This window comes from Toxotes jaculatrix, chromosome 18 (assembly GCF_017976425.1).
Source record: "Toxotes jaculatrix isolate fToxJac2 chromosome 18, fToxJac2.pri, whole genome shotgun sequence".
Taxonomy (NCBI): Eukaryota; Metazoa; Chordata; class Actinopteri; family Toxotidae; genus Toxotes; species Toxotes jaculatrix.
Window position 1 is genome coordinate 8,311,575 of NC_054411.1, and position 20,818 is coordinate 8,332,392.

At 40.0% G+C, this 20,818-nt stretch overlaps 2 protein-coding genes across 4 annotated transcripts; both read right to left on the minus strand.

Annotated features, from left to right (window-relative positions):
• Positions 1–1,161: 1,161 nt before the first annotated feature.
• Positions 1,162–16,253, minus strand: prkacaa (protein kinase, cAMP-dependent, catalytic, alpha, genome duplicate a). Of its 3 annotated transcripts, none has more exons than XM_041061935.1 (10): positions 15,474–16,253; positions 8,636–8,697; positions 7,922–8,050; positions 7,179–7,277; positions 7,001–7,083; positions 6,788–6,914; positions 6,580–6,675; positions 6,272–6,394; positions 5,097–5,261; positions 1,162–4,027 (listed from the first exon to the last, which is right to left on the minus strand). In XM_041061935.1, exons 1-10 carry the CDS (start codon positions 15,517–15,519, stop codon positions 3,902–3,904), a joined length of 1,056 nt encoding a protein of 351 aa, XP_040917869.1. In that variant the 5' UTR covers positions 15,520–16,253; the 3' UTR covers positions 1,162–3,901. The 3 variants fall into 3 exon arrangements, with proteins under 3 accessions (XP_040917869.1, XP_040917867.1, XP_040917868.1); XM_041061933.1 differs by lacking the exon at positions 15,474–16,253 and adding an exon at positions 13,276–13,734; XM_041061934.1 differs by lacking the exon at positions 15,474–16,253 and adding an exon at positions 10,404–10,781.
• Positions 16,254–16,884: 631 nt separating this feature from the next.
• asf1ba (anti-silencing function 1Ba histone chaperone) lies at positions 16,885–20,638 on the minus strand. The gene is made up of 4 exons (XM_041061652.1): positions 20,265–20,638; positions 19,325–19,440; positions 18,605–18,781; positions 16,885–17,683 (listed from the first exon to the last, which is right to left on the minus strand). The coding sequence occupies exons 1-4, from the start codon at positions 20,371–20,373 to the stop codon at positions 17,492–17,494; spliced, it is 594 nt and encodes a 197-aa protein (XP_040917586.1). The 5' UTR covers positions 20,374–20,638; the 3' UTR covers positions 16,885–17,491.
• Between the last annotated feature and the right edge of the window lie 180 nt (positions 20,639–20,818).

Consider the following 20,818-nt stretch of genomic DNA (forward strand, 5'->3'; position numbering starts at 1 on the left):
ATGGCGTTTTTTTTTGGCCGAAAAAAGTCAAAAAAATTTTTGACCTCCAAAAGTCATAAAAAACGTCATAGTAAGGCGTCAAAATCGGCCAAAAAAAGTCAAAAAAATTTTTGACCTCCAAAAGTCATAAAAAACGTCATAGTATAGTAAGTCGTCAAAATCAGCCAAAAAAAGTCTTTTTTTTTTTGGTATCAAAATGTCATAAAAATTGTCATAGTATAGTCATTTTTTAGAACGGCCTCCAAATGTAAAAAAATCACATATGCTTACAAACACGAGAGTAAGTACAGAAGAAGGTTATACTGCTTAACTATTCAATTGTGTATGTGAACATGCCCATAATTTGAGTGGTCCAGAAATTACTAAATGTGTCTTTTAAGTAAATGTCTTAATATACTTTTAAAATTCATACATTTAATTACATCTTTCTTGGATTGATTTACAGATTTGTAGTTCTTTCAATATGTCCCATTTATTGTCCAAATATCAATTAATGGATTACTTTATTTCATTCTTTAATGGACTTTTTCCATTATGTGGTCTTTTACTTCATCTTAACTGCTTTCAATTCATCTGGAAGGCTCTGTAGGCTCTTCACATCTAACTGTTGCAGCTAGATGCAATCCTAAAAGAGGAGTGCTCTGAAGATGTAGATGCATTTGGAGAGGGGGAGCTGAAAGCTGGCTGGTAATTGATCCTGTACTGTGACAGGATGAACACAACACTGCATTATTCAATTGCACCTGCCAGCCTCCGAAAACATTCAAAATAACACACTGGACAGTGAAAATAGAGCATCTGCCATCACCTACCAACAATTTTCTTCCTCTGATCCAGCCATGAGAGCAGCCTGAGGCTGTAAATATCTTCCTTCAGATTTGCATTTCATTAAAAACATTTTTTTCTTTTTAAATAAATGTGGTTAATCTAATTTAGTTGAGTGTGATATTATGCAAGGTGAAGTGGGAGTTTATATATATAACTCAGACATATTAGTCTTAACAAGTAAAACTTTATTGGAATGATACATTTTGCAAAATATTAATTTATGTATATTTTTTTAACATACTCATTGTGTTCTAAGGGTATCTGTCAAGTTCTCCAGAGGGTAAGATAGTTAAGACTGTCAAAGGCAAAGATATACAGTATTGTTTCCCAAAGGGTACAATAAACTACACAATCACTGTACCCAGGTCATGAGGAAAAGATTAATGTTCTGTTTTTGCTTTTTTTTTTTTTTTGAAAATACAATTAGAAAATATGAACGCAAAACATCTCAGATGTAAAAAGTGTTATGTTTGAATGAAGAGTGTGTGAAAACTTGATGCAAATAGAAGGCAAACACAGGAGAAAAAACTCAAAACGAGCACAGATCAGTTGATAGTGTTTAGCTGATAGAAAAGAATTAAAGACAATTGACAAGAAGCTTTGTATGGGAAACAAAACCAAAAATCAGCATTGCGATGACCTTAGTGTCTGAAGTGGATCAATTGACATTGCCTTCTACCCACCAACTCTGATTTAGTCATTTGTCAGAACATAAAGACTAAAGATATCACATGTGCTCTCTTCAAAGCATTACACAGCGTCTTAAAAATTTCAAAGAATCAGCACAAATCAATTAAACAGGAAATTTAACAAGGTGTGGCATGTGCTTCACTATTTGCAAAAGACTGGACAAGTTGGTTGGCGATCCACTGCATTGCTGAGAGTGATGCTCACGAATCAAAGGTTAAATGGTGATGAGGCTGTCAGCTGTGGAAACTATGGTTTCTCAAACATGTCTCAGGCCCAGGGGATGTCTTGCCGTCTGGTTGCTTTACCACATACAAGAAAAACCAGGCTGACCAGAGAAACATGTATTATAAAGAATCCACATCATGTTTCCAAACAGCAGTGAAACATCTCCATCAGACATTTCAAGACATTCAAATGGTATCCTGCGTTTGATCTCAATTACATTAAGAGAGTCCCGAAATAATTGCTAAAGCCTACTGAAATCATTTAGAGTCGAAAACATTCTCAAAAATGTCATGTTACAAGACTTGACAAATAGATTGATGCACATCAAACAATTCACAGAAGCTTTTCAGTGAAATGGACAAAGCCTAGCACCTAGGGTCTTTGTGGGGTGGAGGACAGGGGGCTGGGTTGGGTGAAAGCAAACATCTTTCATCAAACCAAAACAATGTGTTCAGTCAACAAACCAGCAATAAGATTTGGTCTGTGATTGTCTTGCACCCACAGAAAAAAACTTGGCAAAAGGGGACAGCTTTAGGATAGCTTCCTTAGTTTAATTTGTTACATAGAAAGCTGAAAACGGAAAACGAAACACTCCAATCTCAAAAGTCCCAAAAATTTGGTTGGACTGCAAATCTATGTCAAGGTGTTACATGTAAGGTATATACAAGAGAAGGGGGGGGGGGCAATTATCAAGGTGAGAAGCACAAGTTAAGTGACAATTATCAGCAAACTGTTGCCCTAACAACAGAATAGTGAACAGAGGCCAGAAGGACTTTCTGACCTGACACTGGGTCTTGTTCCATCTTCAAAATAGAGCAGCTGAGAGTCCATTTCTAATAGTTAGGCATGTTATCCACAATCTCAGGTACCCCAGCACAAATAAAGCATAATGCTCTGCCATCTTTAAAAGTGATATTGTACAAAAATAACATGCACATTTTGTTGAAACATTTTGCTACTTTTTTGCGTATTAAAATCCACCACCATCATAATTACATACAGAAAACTTTGCAGTGTTCTCAGTTTGCAAATTTGGCAGAATTTATATTTGTTTATTTATGAAATCTTAAGTCAGTTTCACAGCTATGAGACAATGTTGAAAAAGATGGATATTTCATGTTCTCTATCATATATATATATATCAATATACATGTATAAATGTACTATGAATTAAATAAACAATAGTCAGGAGTGTGACCACAATGTTAGTTGCTGCTAAATCACAGCTTTTTAACCCACCCTTGAGCACTAAATAACACACAAGCACAGAGATTGACATAAAAGGACAAAATGATCATCGATAGGATTTTTTTTTAAATGCGCTAATAAATTCAGCTAAGAGAAAGACAGACTTAAATGCAGACCTCATGTTTACCATTTCTTACAGGTCCCCAAAAGCGGTAAGATCTAGATGACGTTTACTGTGATAAATCGTTTTCCCCCTGATCGAAGAGGTCACCACTGCTTCAACTGCAAGCAGTGAATGCATCATCTACCCAATAATCATGCCACACTGAGCAGACAAAGGCAGGTGCAGAGAGTTTTCAAGCTTTCAACCAAAATGGGCATGGGGGCCGACGTCACCATAGCCAAAGCTCTGCATCAATGCTTTCGACACAGTTTTCCAACCAGTTGGCATTATGATAGGCACATCTGTTGGACTTGGTATTGCTTGGACAGATTCAGGATGGAGAGATGGAGGGGGAACCAGGGTGACAAGATACAAAAATCACTCTTTGAGAGGATTGTAGAGAGGGCCCGTTCAAAAAAAAAAAGGAGCCTAGCTGATTCAGTACCTTAACAGCAAAATCAATGCCTCAACCTGCAAAGACTGAAAACGTGTCATTACACCATCAGATAAAGATACAAGTCTAGCTGAACAGCCACAGCCTATGCCTGTTCTCCTCAAGCCCCTGCCACAAACACAAGAGGGATAAATAAAATGAATAGGTAACAGCTGAGAAACAATCAGAAAAGGCAACACTGCTGGTTCTGTTGGATCTTTCTTCACTCTGCCTAGCTTTCCACTGGGGGGCTTTTACATTGTTGTCGTCATTACAAATAAGCAAGTTAGCAGTCCACCCTAGCACTTCCTGTTTTCAGACCCCCTTTTACTTTCTAAATTCCTGTCTGTCTCTCCGCTACTCATGGTTGGAATCTAGAACTCAGCAAACTCCTTTGCACACTTCTCTGTGAAGGAGACTCTGATTTCCTCTTCTTCGTAGTCATCAAAGTTGCTTGTGTCACCAGGGCCTTTGCACTTAGGAATAAAGGGAGCTTCCACCTGGAACACACAGATCACTAAAATGATGCAGGAAAGTATAATAGAGGACCAAAGCCATAGCATGCTCCATTAACTACTGGATGACATTGGAATACGTCCCAAGAGATAAAGAGACAATTAAAGACAGATTTCTATTAATTTATAGTCATACACAGCAACTTAAGATGATTAAAATGGGAGTAAAATGCATTATACAATCGAGGAATCATGCTTGAATAACTTGTCATGCTTAGAAGACTTGTCCATAAATCAATCGGTGGTCACGCTGCAGGACTAACTTTGTGATCACATGTTGTCATAATTTGCTTTCCCTGAAGCTATTTCAAATGGTAATTTCACAAAATGAATTTAGATAACTGCCAGAAAAAAATATGAACTTGCTGGATTCATTTGCATTATGTGTAGGCAGAGATTATTGATACCAAAACTAAGAGCTCCAAAAAAAATTCTGTTTGTATATTGCTGTCAACATTTAACCTCAGTCTGCACAGTGTCAGTACTCATTAAATGCCTGACTGCCCTGGTAGGGATCCGCCTCTATGTAGCATTTGATCACAGCTTTTTCTGATGAGTCCAAGGTAAAACAAGGAGTCATTTTTCAAGTTTACGTTTTCTATTATGGGAACTTTGTCAGACGTGTTGACAACTGAAACTGAGATTCAGGCTGTATACAATTAAACTTGAGTTTATGTGGACCAGAAAATGGGGCTCTGTTTGTACTCCTACTGGAATGACAAATGAAGGAGGACTTTGTTCTACCTCTAGTCCACTTCAGATTTTCAAATGATGTTTCACTGCTGCAATCCTAGAGAATGCACTAGCTTTTTATGTTAGAAACAAATCCGATGTTTTAGACATATTTACATTTGCCTCTAATGCAACATCAATGGTGAAGAGAAATTACACATGGTGTGAAATTACCCATTGCCACAGTCTAAAGGCACCTCCAATGTCTCATTAAAGCAATCTTCCTTTGTTAGCATCTCCTCTCTTCTGTTTTTTTTTATTTCAAAATGGGAGGTGGGCTCTATTTGTACACATTATTGCTGTATCGAGCCTGGCCTCTTACCTTCCTCTGGTAGATGGCAATCCAATCAGTGGTGGCAAACCACTTGTGGCTCTTGATATCATTGACTCCATTCCTGAGGTTGCCAAAGCGCTTGGTCAGGTCCACCTGCAGCAAATTTCTCAACAGATCCTTCAGGTCTGAGCTGAAGTGGGAGGGAAAGCGAACCTGCAAAAAGTAAAAGCGGAATGAGTGTGTGTTCTCAAGCCAAGTGTTTTATACCTCATGCTATGGTTTTTAAATAGACTGCCAGCGTCTGGCCTACAGCTGTGAGTTAGTGCAAGCCTATGAATGGTGCGTAGCGCTGTGAGTGGCACTGTTTGGATGACGCTGTGCCCACTGATGCTGAATCTGGATGTGATTTGCTTGGTTTTCACATGTCTGCTTGTTTGCACCATTCCACTTTCCTTTGACCTTTCTGATGCCTAAGCCATTTTCGTCCACAGGACTGCTTACCACTGGCAGTTTTTGCATGAAAGCAGGATGTGACAGCCATTTGTGAGGTGCTATGGCTGGCTGATTCTAATTTGTTCAACTTAACTTGAAACTAGTGCACTTTGAATGGAATCTATATTCTAAAAATAACACCTATTTACAAAGAACAAGCCGATAGTAAAATAAACAAATACATTATAAATTTATATTGATTAAAGCACAATATTTATCAAGGAAAAGTGGAGCCGTTTCGTCTGTGTCCTGCTCGTTAAAGAAAATTACTGCACATGTAATTTCACCAAGAGGACTGTTTTTAAATGCAAGAGGCAGTAGAACTGATTAGTTAAGAGCAGTAAATGTTTTTTCCTCTATATTGGTGATACAGTAGTGCTAAGGAAAAGAAACAAATTAAGGTCAGTCAATAAGACACCTCACTAGTCTAAAATAAATGGAGTGATTAGAAGGTTTAAGGCAATAATTTCTGTTGTTTGTCTGGAAGGGTCCATTTAATACAGGAAGCAAAAGTTCCCTTTTTGAACACAATCGCCATTTTGATATTACAGCACTATTTTTGTCCACACCGATATGAACCATGGACTTTTAAAATGCATTTTGAAATCGTTTTGAAAACCACTGCCTCTGTTGAGGAAGAGTCTAGAAATGTGCACTGCATTGAGCTGGGACAATCAAACTACTAAGGAAAATAAAAGAGGGATTATTTGGGTAGGCTTCTCTACACTCACCTTCCCTGATACAATCTTCTCGTAAATCTGAATAGGCTGGTCTGCAAAGAAGGGGGGGTAACCAGCAGCCATCTCATATATCAGCACTCCCAGAGCCCACCAATCCACTGCTTTATTGTAACCCTGGAAAACACAAAGGAAATAAAGGGAAGTCAGAAATTTCCTCAAACAAAAACTCAGTTTGTTTACAATGTCGACAGTAGATAGTAAGGAGTTTTTTTTTTTTGTAAATTAAGTCCCATGTAGAACTCCTCTGCCCTTAATATAAAAAGCAGTGCTGTTCAACATGGGCTTATCTGAACACTTACCTTACTGAGGATGATCTCTGGTGCCAGGTACTCTGGTGTCCCGCAAAGTGTCCAGGTTCGGCCTTTCACCCTTTTTGCAAATCCAAAATCTGTTACCTAAGGAAGAAAGGGCACAGCTCTGAGCACTAACCACACTCTGCAAGAGCACAGAGACCAATCCAACAATAATTGTTGTCAGTGGCCGAGAAATCAAACATATAATCCTTGCCTGTATGTAACCTTGCTGGTCAATGAGCAGGTTCTCCGGCTTCAGATCTCGGTAGATGAGATCCAGTGAGTGAAGGTATTCAAAGGTCAGTACAATCTGGGCTGCGTAGAAGCGGGCGTGTGGTTCACTGCAAAACAGATCAGTCTCAATATTTACAGTCAACCAGCAGCGCATGGAAAATATTTAGGTTGAGTAAACTAAAAGTCAGCTTACCTGAATCTACCGATTCTCCTTAAGTGTGAAAACATTTCACCCCCAGGGACATACTCCATTATCATATACAGATTACTGTTGTCCTGTGGAGAGATGAGCAAAGTTTCAGTTTTACGTACAAAACTTTAAAAACTTAAACAAGAAGTGAACATGCTGAGAAGATAAAACAAATGCATACCTTAAAAGAGTGCTCCAGTCGCACCAGAAAGGGAAAGCTGACAGCTTGCAGGATACGTTTCTCGTTCAGTGTGTGCTCTATCTGCTTCAGCTTCACTACCTGGGATGACACAGGATGGAGGCTTATTCAAGGAGCAAATTTTGTTCAAAAGGCTCACGAGACACATTAAAATACAAACAAAAAAAGAGGATCTCTATTCAAAAAGGTTTGTTTTTTTTTTGTTTTCCTTATATCCCAGTCTTTATATCCCATTTTATCATGAGCTCCTTGATTCCCAGACACGATCTCTAACATTGACATGTTGTACAGCCAGGACCTCTTTTAGTGATGACAATCTGAACAGAAGCTTTATGGCACTGTAGAACATGTGAACTCTCCTAAGACCGTTTCACTGTAAGAACATGCACCAGTAGTGCTAGGAAAAAAAAGGTCACAGCCACTTCTCCTTTCTTTGTGGAATTACTGGCCAGCAAGGCATGTTTGATTTGAGTAACTGTGACATGACTACTGGTCATGAGTCACAATTTCTAAGACCAGAATACTATTTTAAAACATTTTACACATAAAAAAAATGACAACATGATTAATCATACAATGAAAATGTTACCTTGTTATCAGTATTATGCATTGCATTGATAATGCAACAATAACATTATCATGATATCAGAAATACAAGATGGAGTACTCAAGTCACCTAAGCCAGCAGTATTCCTCTTGGATATATATTAAATGCTGTACTGTACCTTCTGTTTGTCAAGTATTTTCATAGCAAAATGCTGGCCCGTCTCTTTGTGTTTAACCAGCATGACTCGACCAAATGAACCAGTGCCTAAGGTCTTCAAACGCTCAAAGTGGTCCAATGCCGCAGTTTGCTGATGGGGTAGAAGAGGGTGTCAGTAAGAGGGAAGGGTGCGTAACATTATAGTAGCAACATACCACAAGGAGCCCTACTTTAGTTTGACTATTTTACGAAATGATAACTCCACTAACATGAACTGTCGAATCAGTAACAAGTATTTACAAAAAATCCTGTTGCTTTAATGTGAATTAAACATGCTGAACTAGACATGCAGTCATTTTGTTCATAGAGCATATATTGGGAGGTGCACCCATTTTAGAAAGAATATATATCCACATCAGCCCAGCAGAGGGTGCAATGCTCCTTTAAGATAAACTGGAATTAATTTGATAATAGGCGGGGCTCTTCCCATGAGTCTGTCTGAGAGAGTGAAGGAGGAGGTGAAATGACAAGACCGGTCAATTGAAGATGTATTATAAAAATGCAGTATTACATTAATGGGTCTCAATGCACAACAATAAATATACTATATTAGCAGAATTACAATAGGAAAAGGACTGCATTTATATTATATACAATGTACATCAATAATGAGAATAAAACCATGACAATAATGATGATAGGACAGGAAAAAAAACATTGTCAATAACTCTCTCACCTGTGCTGGATTCTCCCATTTCTTCAAGAAATCTTCTTTGGCTTTGGCAAGAAACTCCTTCACTGTAATTAGAAACAAACTGCATATTAGTTTACAGTGAGTTTGTCTACTTTAAAAACCACCAAGTCCAGACTTAAAAAGGTTTAAAACTTTTGGGTAATAGGTCATCCTAACCTAATCACCAAGACCCAGAGAATACCACAACACTGGTGTTTTGAAATTAAGTGGAAGAATTTGCGAGATATTCCGGTAAATTAGTATGTTTCATGTTATCTGCCTATGTGCACATCAACATAAATATTGTCTGTCCAAACATTTGCTTGTATTGCAACCATGAAAGTGAACAAGATACTATAAAACTACTGGAATGAGTGAATTAAATTTAATGCTGAAGTTTATCCTAACACTAACACTGCTCAAAGTAAATTTATGTCAGATCACCCACAGAACAAACCACTACAAATTAATTCCTCCCTATACTACAACCAACATGGTTGTATATGGAATTATAAATTGATCAGTGCTAATATTGCAGTTTATCATGAGATTGCAATGTTTTTAGAAGAAACCTACACTTGGACTCTGTGCACACAGGGTTTGACTTGAAAATGCATCACATGCAACACTGTGCACACACACACACACGTTATTGTCGGCCAACAGACATGCCTGTGAACACATTTTGACAGCTTGGCACACATAGTGTCATATGGAGAAGTTAATTTTTCTTGTGCTTATCTTTATGAGGCTAATCACCATGCTCTGTGGGAACATGTAGATTACCAGTCCTTCCTCATTCCTCTTAACTATCTGTGACTAAGGACACTAGCCGCGCTAGCAGCTGAGGAAGCACTGCTATTTCTACTGTTAGCCCGGGAGATCAAAGTAAAAAAATATAAACAATTACAATTTCACAAAACATGATCATTTACGTTAATTAATGAACAACTGAAAAAATGGTGGAAACACAAACCATCCCAGGAAAATGTCAAATGACCATCTGTCAATGTAATCGATGCAAAACAGCAGCCTAGGGCACCGTTTAAATAAAGTCAGTCAGCTGTCAATAGTGAAAGTGAATTGAATTTATTCATCAAGTTTTTGATATGAATATTTTAACTAATGGACTTTTGCAGCAACACACTGAAATCAGAAATGAGTGGCAACTATCTACACAAATTTCTCATGAGAACATTTGCGCATCTCTCTCTCTCTCTCTCTCTCTCTCACACACACACACACACACACACACACACACACACACACACACACACACACACACACACTCAAAACTAAATGAAGATTAATCCTCATCTAGCTAATGTGATTTCCTGCAAATTCTCTACAGACCAGCAGCTCCAACAATAGGATGGGAGAAAGCCAGCAAGAACAGCAAAGACCAAAGTTCACATAAACATGTCGAGAGCACTACTGCTCCCACAGACAGCAGTGGAAGCAGACTGGTCACCAGGGAGAAAACATTTCCCGTGAAAGTCGCTCAACTGCTGCTTCCAAGCACAAAGAGCCACAAATGGAGCTATTCCTGTAGTAACTTGGAGCTGTTCAGAAGAAAGATGTGGGTGCTGCTGCTAAAGTAGCCGGGAGCTAAATGGCCAAATCAACAGCTTTAAGGAAATACCTTGATTTTCATTCAGACTCTCTTTCTGTTAGACTTAGGAGGCTTGGCCACCGTGACTACCCACAGGAGTTTCAGGTGATAAACTGAGGCTCATCTCTCATGACTCTCCTGTAACCCCAAATTCCTTACCATCGGGGATGACTATGGGTACCTCTGGTGCTGCAGCATCTGTCGAGCGCGACCCGGGTTCACTTGAGCGCGAGGATGACTCCCTCTTCCCTGCATGCCTTCTGGAGCTCTTCCTGTCACACATTAGCCCTGCAAAGTCTCCCCTGTTCTTCTTCCTTGGCCTCTTCCTCACAGCCACTGACTCATGACCTATCCTCCCCCACTCAGAGCACTCTGGTCACATCAGCTGCCCCACTCATCCACAGAAACCAGTCAAGTGTCCTTGCTGGAGGGATGCCTTCAGTCTTTCCTGTGACTGTCACTTTGCTGGGGACCAAGTTCAGAGAGTTGCATCCACATCCAGTGTGCAGTCAAACATAGCATGGAGAGCAGCACTGCTCCCGTTACACTCTCACGGATCAATTGGACCCTTGCTTGGTTTGTATCAATATTTATTCTGCACACAAAGTACTCTCTGCCGTTCCCTCTCATGTCAACCACACATACAAACACACACGCACACACAGAGGCTATATATTGATCTAAATAGGAGCATAATCATCAGGGGGAGGGGCATAAAACACTAGCTGGTATATTTATCCAACCCAGAGAGAAAGTCCCATGGAAAACTAGGCCTAAGTGAAGACCCTTGAGATGAACTAGACACATCTAGATGCAACCAAAACTTTCCCTAATTAGCAGAACCAATCAGATGTCACATCGGCAATAAAAAAAACTTTCAGAGCTGATCTGGGTGTTTTCAAAAACATAAAAGTAGCTCACTCAAGAGACACTAGCTAAGCAGGAGTGCACAAACCAATGTGAAACTTTTTCCTCCCTGCTCAAATGCACCAGAGAGTCTGTGTAGTGCCAGTGCTCAATCGATCCTCCAAAAAATCAATCCTACATCTCTCCCCTGGGCCTCACTGCCCCACTCTGACGCAGGAACAGAAGGGTTATATTAGGGCGAGCTGACCGACATTTAACTGTGAAGCGCGCCAAATCAGGTCCCAGCCTACATCGGGCCTTGTTCGGATAGCATACAGCCCCATGTGGTGCATAAGAAAACAGTGAGAGGGGAAACGGAGCCGCATGAAAGCTAGAAAGGTGTTTGCATGTGTGTAAACGTGAGAAATAAATTGTATTCATCAGCTGAATATTGGCAGTAGACATTTTACTTTGACCTGTGAGCAAGCAGCTACTTAAAAACCACCAATGCAAAGTTGTTTTGTATACTACTGCGGGAACTTAACTGAACATAGTTAAATTACTGTGCAATATGGGAGCAAAAAAGCTGAGCTGATGGTCATCTTACATTTTCATGTTCTATTCACATCTATTCAAATGCATGCAGAGGACAGGTTAAGTGCCTGTATCCATCTGTTTCATTGTGTAATGATTGTTATTTTAATTGCTCACTATCACAATGACCCCTAGCCTGCAAAAGTCAAACATGAAGAGTCTATATACACAGGTACACAACAAAAAGTAAACCCTCAAAAGTGAAGCTTTATGGTTGTGCTGAACTCATACAGAGCATGCAACCATTGTTACATAGTTAATTTATCCTTTACAAATCCATCTAGTTTTCAATGTCCTGCCTATTAGGTACAAAGTCTATACAGTGGCCAATGACCATTTTACAGTGAGTCTACTGTGTTTCCTTGAATTTCTGCTGGAAGCCTTGATTACTGCAGCATGGGATTACAATATTCTATGGCTTTGTTCATTGCAGAGAACAAGTAATTTCAGTGACACCACTGATCTGACCCCAGATCTAGAAGATTAAGGACAACAGATACAAGGACTCACACTACTACAGCGCCTGGCGATGTGAGCGTCCAAAGGAAACTACTGTTCCTTTTATGATCAGTGAACCCCATCGTCAGTTTTCCCTTATTTGCTGCTGGATTTTGCATCTTAGGACCGTTCCAAGGGAGTATGTTAGCTTGCCAATGGTGTTGTAAGCTTATCTGAGGAGGTTGATTGGCATTTCAACTGTAAGGTCCACTGGTAATCAGTGCAGGCTTATAACAAAGCCCCTTTTACTGGAGACAGGAAGTGATGAGTGATCCAAACACAAACCTGCCCCTGTTACACAAACCAGCTGCGTGCAGAGCAGGGGCAGGACATGAACCACACAGATATTTATAGACAGAGGGAGGTGCACTTTGACAGGGTGCCACCTTATTATACGGCCAAATCAAAAAGCATAAGATTCAATACAACCATACCTTATGTCATGACTGGATGTGAAGATGGTCTTGCTCGTGTGTTTAAGAATTGTGTGAAGTACAGGAAAATATTTCCAGGCTATCCAATCACACAGACTTAGAGCAACCCTACCAATGAAAAGGACAATGACACAAGGGTGTTGTAACAAAAAATATCATCTGTGTGTCTTTGAATAGGTTCATCATAATGCATGTAAGGCCCACTGTGTTATGCTGTGCAGCATGGCAGCTGACAGACATTTCCACAGTAACTGAGGAATGCTTTCCTTTGAACTGTAACAAGAAAACAACAGGTAACAGAGCAATGACAAACAAAAGGCTGCACCTTGTGTGTGTGTGTGTATTTGTATGCATGGACATATGCATGCACACACACACACACACGTCCTGGCTTCTGGCCATAAATACCAGTAAAAACCAATGTCTGCCAGGGTGAAAGATCACCCCACCAAAGCTAACAGACAATCAACTCACCAGGTCACAAGATAAACTTAGTAACAAACATTATCAAGAAAAAAATAAAACAATAACAGCTTGATTATCTGTTAAGCGTATGAGTTTGAGCGCAGCTTGTGACTGCCTAAGTTAGTGGGACATAGCACGAACCACAGCTCCACCCCTAACCCATGCTCCTGTCCAGCACCAGAATGAAAACTCACTCCAGCAGCAAGCCTCTAGCTCCTCCTGTGGTTGGTCATGTCTGCCTTCTCCCCTGTCTGTGTCCCCTAAACAGGGCCCGGCTCGTTGAAACAGCCTTCCTGCCAGCCTGTGAATAACAGACATCATAAAAGGCTGGGGGAAGCCAGCTGATAGCCTGTGTAGAGTCTCAACACTGCAGTGCGTCCAGATGTTCTAACAAGCAGGAAATCCAGAATATGTCATGCCAACCGCGTCTTAAAGACCAAAATTTAAAGCTATCCTGGCTGGCTGTGTTTAGTTTACAGAGCAGTAGAGGCGATGACCAACTGTGCAGAGCCTGGGCTGGACCTTCCTTGCTCCTTCACTTCCTGCTGCAGTTCACAGTATCTGTCCGCCCTGCTTCTTCCTGTGGGCCAGAAATCAGCTTTGTATACTAGAGCAGTGGCTGTCCGCTTGTCTTCTCCAGTCTGGAAAATGCAGAGGAAACACACCCCGTACACCTGAACCAGCTCTCAACACTCTTTCCATTTTCCGTAGAAACCAAAATGGGCTGTCATGTTGTCCTTAATCTCTAGCTGCTCTGTGGAAAATTACGCACCAGGGTGTGGGCTCTGGACCCCTGGTCTGCACCTGTCTCTGGGGATCAGGGTGGGTCCAGAGCGATCAGGCTGATAAGGATGTGAAGCATGGCATGTGAACAAACCTCCCACCAGCAGCGCCTCCTATGCCCTTGCTTCTAACCTACTAACCCCCGAATTTCTACTACTTCTAAAGTATTAAAAACACAAACCTCTGAGCTTGAACACCTGAAAGACATGGGTCTTGTTACAGGGGTTACCAGTGATGGGTTAACATTACAGAGGGCCTAGAGGCCATTCTTCACACCTACTCTCTACCAGCAACAAGGAGCTGACACTCATTTTGCAGATACCTGTTCAGATTGCACACTTGAGCGTTATTTATGGTATCGTGGATAAAAACATTAAATTGTATCCTCCCAGGGCTTCTCTAAATCCAGTGATCCTGACTGGAAGAGGGCAACCTAAATGCTTAGATTGAGTGAACAAGCATTTTTTGGGAAATAGAATGCAAATTTCCCCTCATTTAGTTGGTAAAACTGAGGTTCATCCTTGTACATAATTGTCATTTATTTTGTTAAAAGTTATAGTGTTAAAATCTGAAGATCAAGAAGCTCATCAACAAAATAAAAAGTTGTGAGGAGCAAGAGCACAAAACAACTAGCAAGAGCAGAGAATCCCTTGCTCTATATCACGCAAACAAACATTTGTGCACACGTACTCGGTGACACATACAAGTGCCCTTGTTCTAAATGCTGCTCATCACATGATGTTCAAGAGACTCCTCAACTCCAAGTTTCTGCCTGGAGAGGATCACCCTCATGCATCATATGACCCTATCCTGGTGGCTTTTTCTTTCACTGATAACAACCAACTCCCCTCAACACACTAACTGTCCAAACGCAGTCTGTGAGACTAAAAACTCTGGTCAACATTTGATTAAAACTCATCACTTACGTAGATATCTTGAAATAATACCTGGCCCTTCCTTCCTGATTTAAATTTCTGCTTAAAACTTACCCTTTCCCTATTTACAGAGGAATGTTTTGTTCTGAAGAAAGCGGGTTATTAAAAACAGTGCACAAGAAAACAACTCGCACTAAGTTTTAGGTTGGCATTATTATTGCAGCCTTTCATAACCTTACGGGGGGGGGGGGGAGCACATCTGAAACACATGAACCACAAAGAAACCTATGACTGTTGTATAAGGCTAACTGTTGTCATCCTCACTGGTACCTCTGAATATAACCTGGGGCTATTAATCACGAGCTTTCCCACATAATCAGTGGAGAAAATGAATAACATCCCCTGCTGTTTAGTTCAGATGACCATGGTGTCACAGTAAAACGGCCCCGCTGAAGTTTACATGTGCATATTAACGACCACAGGTTATCTTTCACGGGGTTTGACCTAAAGTTCAAGGTGCAGCAGTGTAGTATACTGTGCTCGATCACTTCGAAAGAAGTGAAATATTGTATGATTGTGGAAGGTCTCTGAGTCTTGATGCACTGCACAGGTGTTACGCTGAACTTTTCATTACGCTGCCATTATAAGAAACAGGAAATGACTCCAGCAAAACCACCCAACGGCAGGTTGCATGATATAGCCAGCTGCAGCAGCCACGGTTTATGGATACTCACCACTCTCCATCTCATTGCCCTTCTTTGCGGTGGGCGTGTTGCCCATGATGGCAGGCTGATGGTGGAGTCCCTGGGATCGGGCTGAGTTTTCCTTTACAAGTCGTAGAGTGATGCTACACCGCTAACGCAGTCAGTCTGGGCTCAATGAAGCTGACAGTTAGCTACTAGCTAACAGCTATCATTATTGACCAATGAGTGTAAATATATTTCTTCCAATACTTTTCCGAGATGAGTTTGGAAAACTCCAACCAAGCGAGTATATACAAGTCTGCGGCTAATACTAACGCTTTAAGTTAGCTAGGCTAGCACGGCAGCTAACTCTAGCAGAGATGTCCAGTGGATGTTAGCTTGGTAGCGTTAGCTTGTCAATTTCCAAGCGAGCACCGGAAAATCAAGACGACACTCAACTGTCCTTTATTTCCAGATACGACTTGGTTTATCCAAAATCCAGTCCGGGGCATTCATTCGTCGAAAGCTGTTTTCCGTATCTCTAATGAGCAAGCTAGCGTTAGCTTTTAGCGTCCCTCGTAGTCGTATCCTGGCCTGACCTACCCAGGTGCTATCTCTGTGTAGGCAGGCCTTTTCAGTTGAGACCTGGATAACAAAAGTGTTGTCCGAGTTATTCGTTTTTTCCGCTGTTGGTTAGTTCAAATTAATATTTCTCCATTCGTTCCTAAACCAGCCGTCAAGTGCAATGGTTTCCTGGGACCGACCATCTGCTAGTCGATTCCTAAGATCAACAGACCCCTTCCATTAATCTTCAGACCGCAAGGGAAACTCCAGTCATCCATCCAGTGGGTCCCGCCTCTGGTAGGCTCTGATTGGCTACATTCACAAACAGAAGTCACCCTTCAAGCGCTGATTGGATGAGAGTCAATACATCTAATCATTGCATTGATGCGATTCGTGTATTGAATGGTACTATCCCGCCTCCCGGACTTGCTAGTAATACGCCCAAAACTGCAGCTATTTTTTAAAATTTACTTTAAATTATCAACTGTTTGCATTTGCCCGACTGAGTTTTGCGAACAACAAAAATCCAAAGCAGCGATTTTGCAATCGTCGTTCCTATGTGAAGTATTTTTCTAAGTAAGTTCTGTAGCCTAGCCACCCCTTTTACCCGACCGATCTGTGATTGGGTGTGACGTTAACACACGCTATTTTTAGTAAAATGTGAAAATATAAGGGGATACTCACACTGATATTTGTATTACAGAGTTGACACAGTTGCTGTGTTTAACCTTACCGTGAAAAAAAAGGAAAGTACATGTATGGTACATACAGGACAAGGATAAGAGTAAACACATTTATCTTCAGGATAGATGCATTCAAAAGTGTTATTTCTTGCTTCTCTAATCAAAATAGGAAAATGTGTCAATTAGGAGGAACACAGTTCCCACCATCACACATAACAAATACAATGTTCTTTTATTTGGAACACAAACTTGCGAACAGAAAAACAGAGGAAGTGATACAGCCCATACAAAGCCCATCCAAAACTCCACAATCTACGTGGGAAAAGGTTTAAGTGCTAAAGGAATTTGAACACAGATACAATGGCAGATTATCAAATTCCTGTAAAGCAACATATTGCAATTTATTTGCCTATTGCTTCAGTGCTGAAATCCTCTTAAACAGGTACAAATCCATTTTGCACCAACAAAAAGGAAGGAAGGAAGGACAATCACACCACAGCTTTCTGCTCTTTTTCAGTTCAGCTGCATTATTTCAAGTTGCTGTTTTCCCTTCCATGAGTTTATCTATTTCAATATTGCTTTCAGCATCATGGCAAGGAACTCCCCAGCTATTAGTGATGATTATTCCAGTGAGATGTTCATAATCTTCCTTGGAACAAACACTCATCTGAAGCCCAAGGTGAGAGTTCATTTGTGACAACAAGCCTCAGTGAAATAAGTGCAGCTGTAAGGCAAAATGTTTGTACATCCACACTAGAATGTCCACCAGCATTCTTTAGAAATAAGGTCTCGTGCTGTGATTAATCATCTTTTGGGTCATTTCTATAAGCAGTCCATGGAATTATCTGGTAATATCCCCAAGGGTGGGGCCTTTCCTGGCATACAGGATGGAGGGAGCATGGAGTTTGATGTGGGATCCACATTTTCAGAGTCCTCCATTCGCTCTGCACAGCCTTCCCAGTTTATATGGAATCTGGTAACACGAGGGTTTGATGCTAGAATATTTCTCTGGAGCTGAAAGGGGAAAAAAAAGGAAATATAGACAAATATTGATTAATGTTATAATTAAATAAATTTGATTAGCATGCAGTTATATCTTATCTAACAGACATGTTATTTATGTTTATATTACATGTTAATGTCATATAAACATGTTACATGTTAATGTAATATAAGCCAAAAGGAAACAGTGACATCATTTAACAACCTTTAACATTTCCCCTGATGACTAGTAAATTTTCCATTAGCTGCAGCTAATTTTTACTAATGTGCATATTGCTACTATGTGTTTAATGATGACTAATCACATTAACAACTATAAAATATCCTACATAAAACTACATCTTTGCAACTGTCATTGCTGTAATCCCTCATCCTTTTCTTTTGCACCTGTGAGTGAAAGGTTTCATTCCAAATGTCAGCCACCTTAAAAATGTGACACCTACAAACAAAATCCTTTGTCATTCCAGCAAAAATCACAGCAGCTTATTACTGAAGTTACCATCAGAATTAAGAAAACTGCTTACAGAACAGAAACATTTCTGCTTAGCTAGTTATATAATAAAGGGGATTTGGTAAGATTATTGGTCATTTTTGAAAGGATCAACCAATCTGAGCCTTTTTTGTTCCAAAGTGCGACTTAGGACAAAAAAAAAAAATCTTAAAAGATAAGCGTTGTAAAGTATATTAGATCTTTCACCAATTAAAATTTTGATTGATAGTTAATGTTTGTAGGGTACATTTTTGAAGAAACCTTTTGGGCTGACTTCTTATAGCAAAATTCATTCACAACTCTTCTTCAACCAGACACTGTACAATCAAGCTCATAAAATGTTTTTTTTCCCCACAATATTACTTAAAACCAGTAACATAAGCATTAGGCAGATTTGATGGCATCAGAACAGAGATTATCCAGAAATCAACCATTAGTCTTACCTGTGTGTAGTCTGGTTTGATTGGAGGGTTTTCACGAAGCTCGGGGTCTGTGTATTCGTTGTTCACATAGTAACCGATGCGAATGAACTCCTGGCCACGATATGTGCATGTAATTAGCACTACAGTTACACCAACAGCATCACTTTCAGGGATCAATCCAGTGTTTGGGGCATCAGCCTGTTAAGAGAGAAACAACATAGAGATGTGCAAAAATATAAAGCATCCATTAATTTCAGGAATTTTAACTCTCTATCGCTCAGATGGGGACTTTGGCACTGCTGTGATACAATTAATCATACAGTGAAATAAGACCTGGGAAGTATTTTTTGTCAACTTATTATCATGAATTCGTCCCTTTCAGGAGTACAGCATCTAATTTTATAGTTTGAAAACAACTATGCACTATATGACATTATTATTACCACATGGGCAGATGAATACATAGTGAGGACAAGAACTGAAGTATGGTTTTTTGTTTGTGTGGAAGATGTGTCTACTTGTGATATTAGATCTTTAAAACTGCTCTGTGAACAATTACAAAGTTATGCAGAAAAGAAGGAGATCTGACCAGAATTTTAAAAAGGCAAGAGGATGTCATTGCCAATGTTGAAGGCATAATAGAGTATAATATGATATTACACCTACCAGCATAAACTATATATGGCTTCATAAAAAAAAAAAAAAAAAAAAAAAAAAATCCTTTGCCTTAACAAAACAAACCTGAAACACAAACATATGTCTCCCAGCAGGTACGGGGCCGACCAGAACAGAGTCAAGGATTTGATCATATTCTTCACTCTCTGCTGAGCCAACATAGATGATCTTCCACTCCAGGTCTATAAAATAAAAAAAATTGATGTTATGTTTCATTATAAAATCCGATATTGGTAAATGCAGTGTAGAGACAATTAGTCCATTAACTGATTATACCATCAAATCAAGTGTCAGTTTATTAAGATGTTCCGTTTTTCTTGAAACTGTGTTAAAGAGGCGTTTATCATGATCATTTTGGTGGCTGCAGTTTGTAATGTGTTAACAGGACTACCCCATTCAAATCAAAAGTTAACTAGGTGTTCCTAATAAACTGAGTATCTCACAATAGTAAATTATAGCTCAAAATGTTTTCTCTTGCACCTAGAACTGACACCAATATTTGGACTTTAAGTGCTGTAAAAGTAGATTAAAGTAGGTGCTGAACTATGCAGTCTACTCTACTGTGTCCATAATTACAATGCACACTTGACAGTTAGTCAAGTTAGACATTTTACATACAATACTTGACAAACACTTTCACAATATTTAACGGCTAATCAGCACCGTGCCCTGCTGTGTAACTCGAACGGTACGATATAGATGCATTTCAAAGACTCGTGATAGTCTGCATTAGCGTATTCATAAGTTTACGATCTGAGTTAAATAAGTTTGAGATGTGTCCACCGCGGGGAATACATCCAGTCAAGCTCAGCATTCTTACTTTACTTTTGACTTTTTTTTTAATTAACATTACCTCCCGTAATCCCGAACACTTTCTGGTTAAAGTTAGCTAATGTAGCTAATACTGCGTTAGCCACTAGCAATTTTACCCAGACTGAGATAGCAACATGCTCACTGTTTGGCCTCAGAGACTCAATAATGATGGTTTTTCCGCGATGGTGCCTACCTTCGGGGAGGTCCTCCATACACTCAAACGTTATTTCAAACTGAAAGGGGTTTCCAAAAGGACTCGGGTTATCCAGGACAGCCACATTCAACACCTGTACCTTCGCCATTGTTGCTGAGGCGCTAAAAACGATGCTAACCGAAAACAAACGTTCAAACCAGTTTCCCGGGGAATGCTTTAAAAGAAGCACTACCACAACAAAGACAAATAACCAGCGTCAACAGTATTATTTGCCGAAGACCCGGGCTTTTACCCAGCTTAACTCTTATTTTAACGACTCAAAACACACTACACACTTAATTAATATACAGTATAACCAGCTTTCATTAAATTTGAGGATAGATATACCACTCTCCCGCCGCTTTGGTTGTCCTACCGCGTCTACGGCGAGCGGTACGTGCGTAGAAGAAGAGCCGCCTCCATCAGAGGAAAGGCAAAGTGTGTATATCGCCCCCTAGTGGCACGATACCAGAGGAGCAGGGCCTACAAAAACGAGATGCCCATTGCTTTCCTTACTTACTGAAATTATTTCAACCAGAAACACGCAGTGCCTT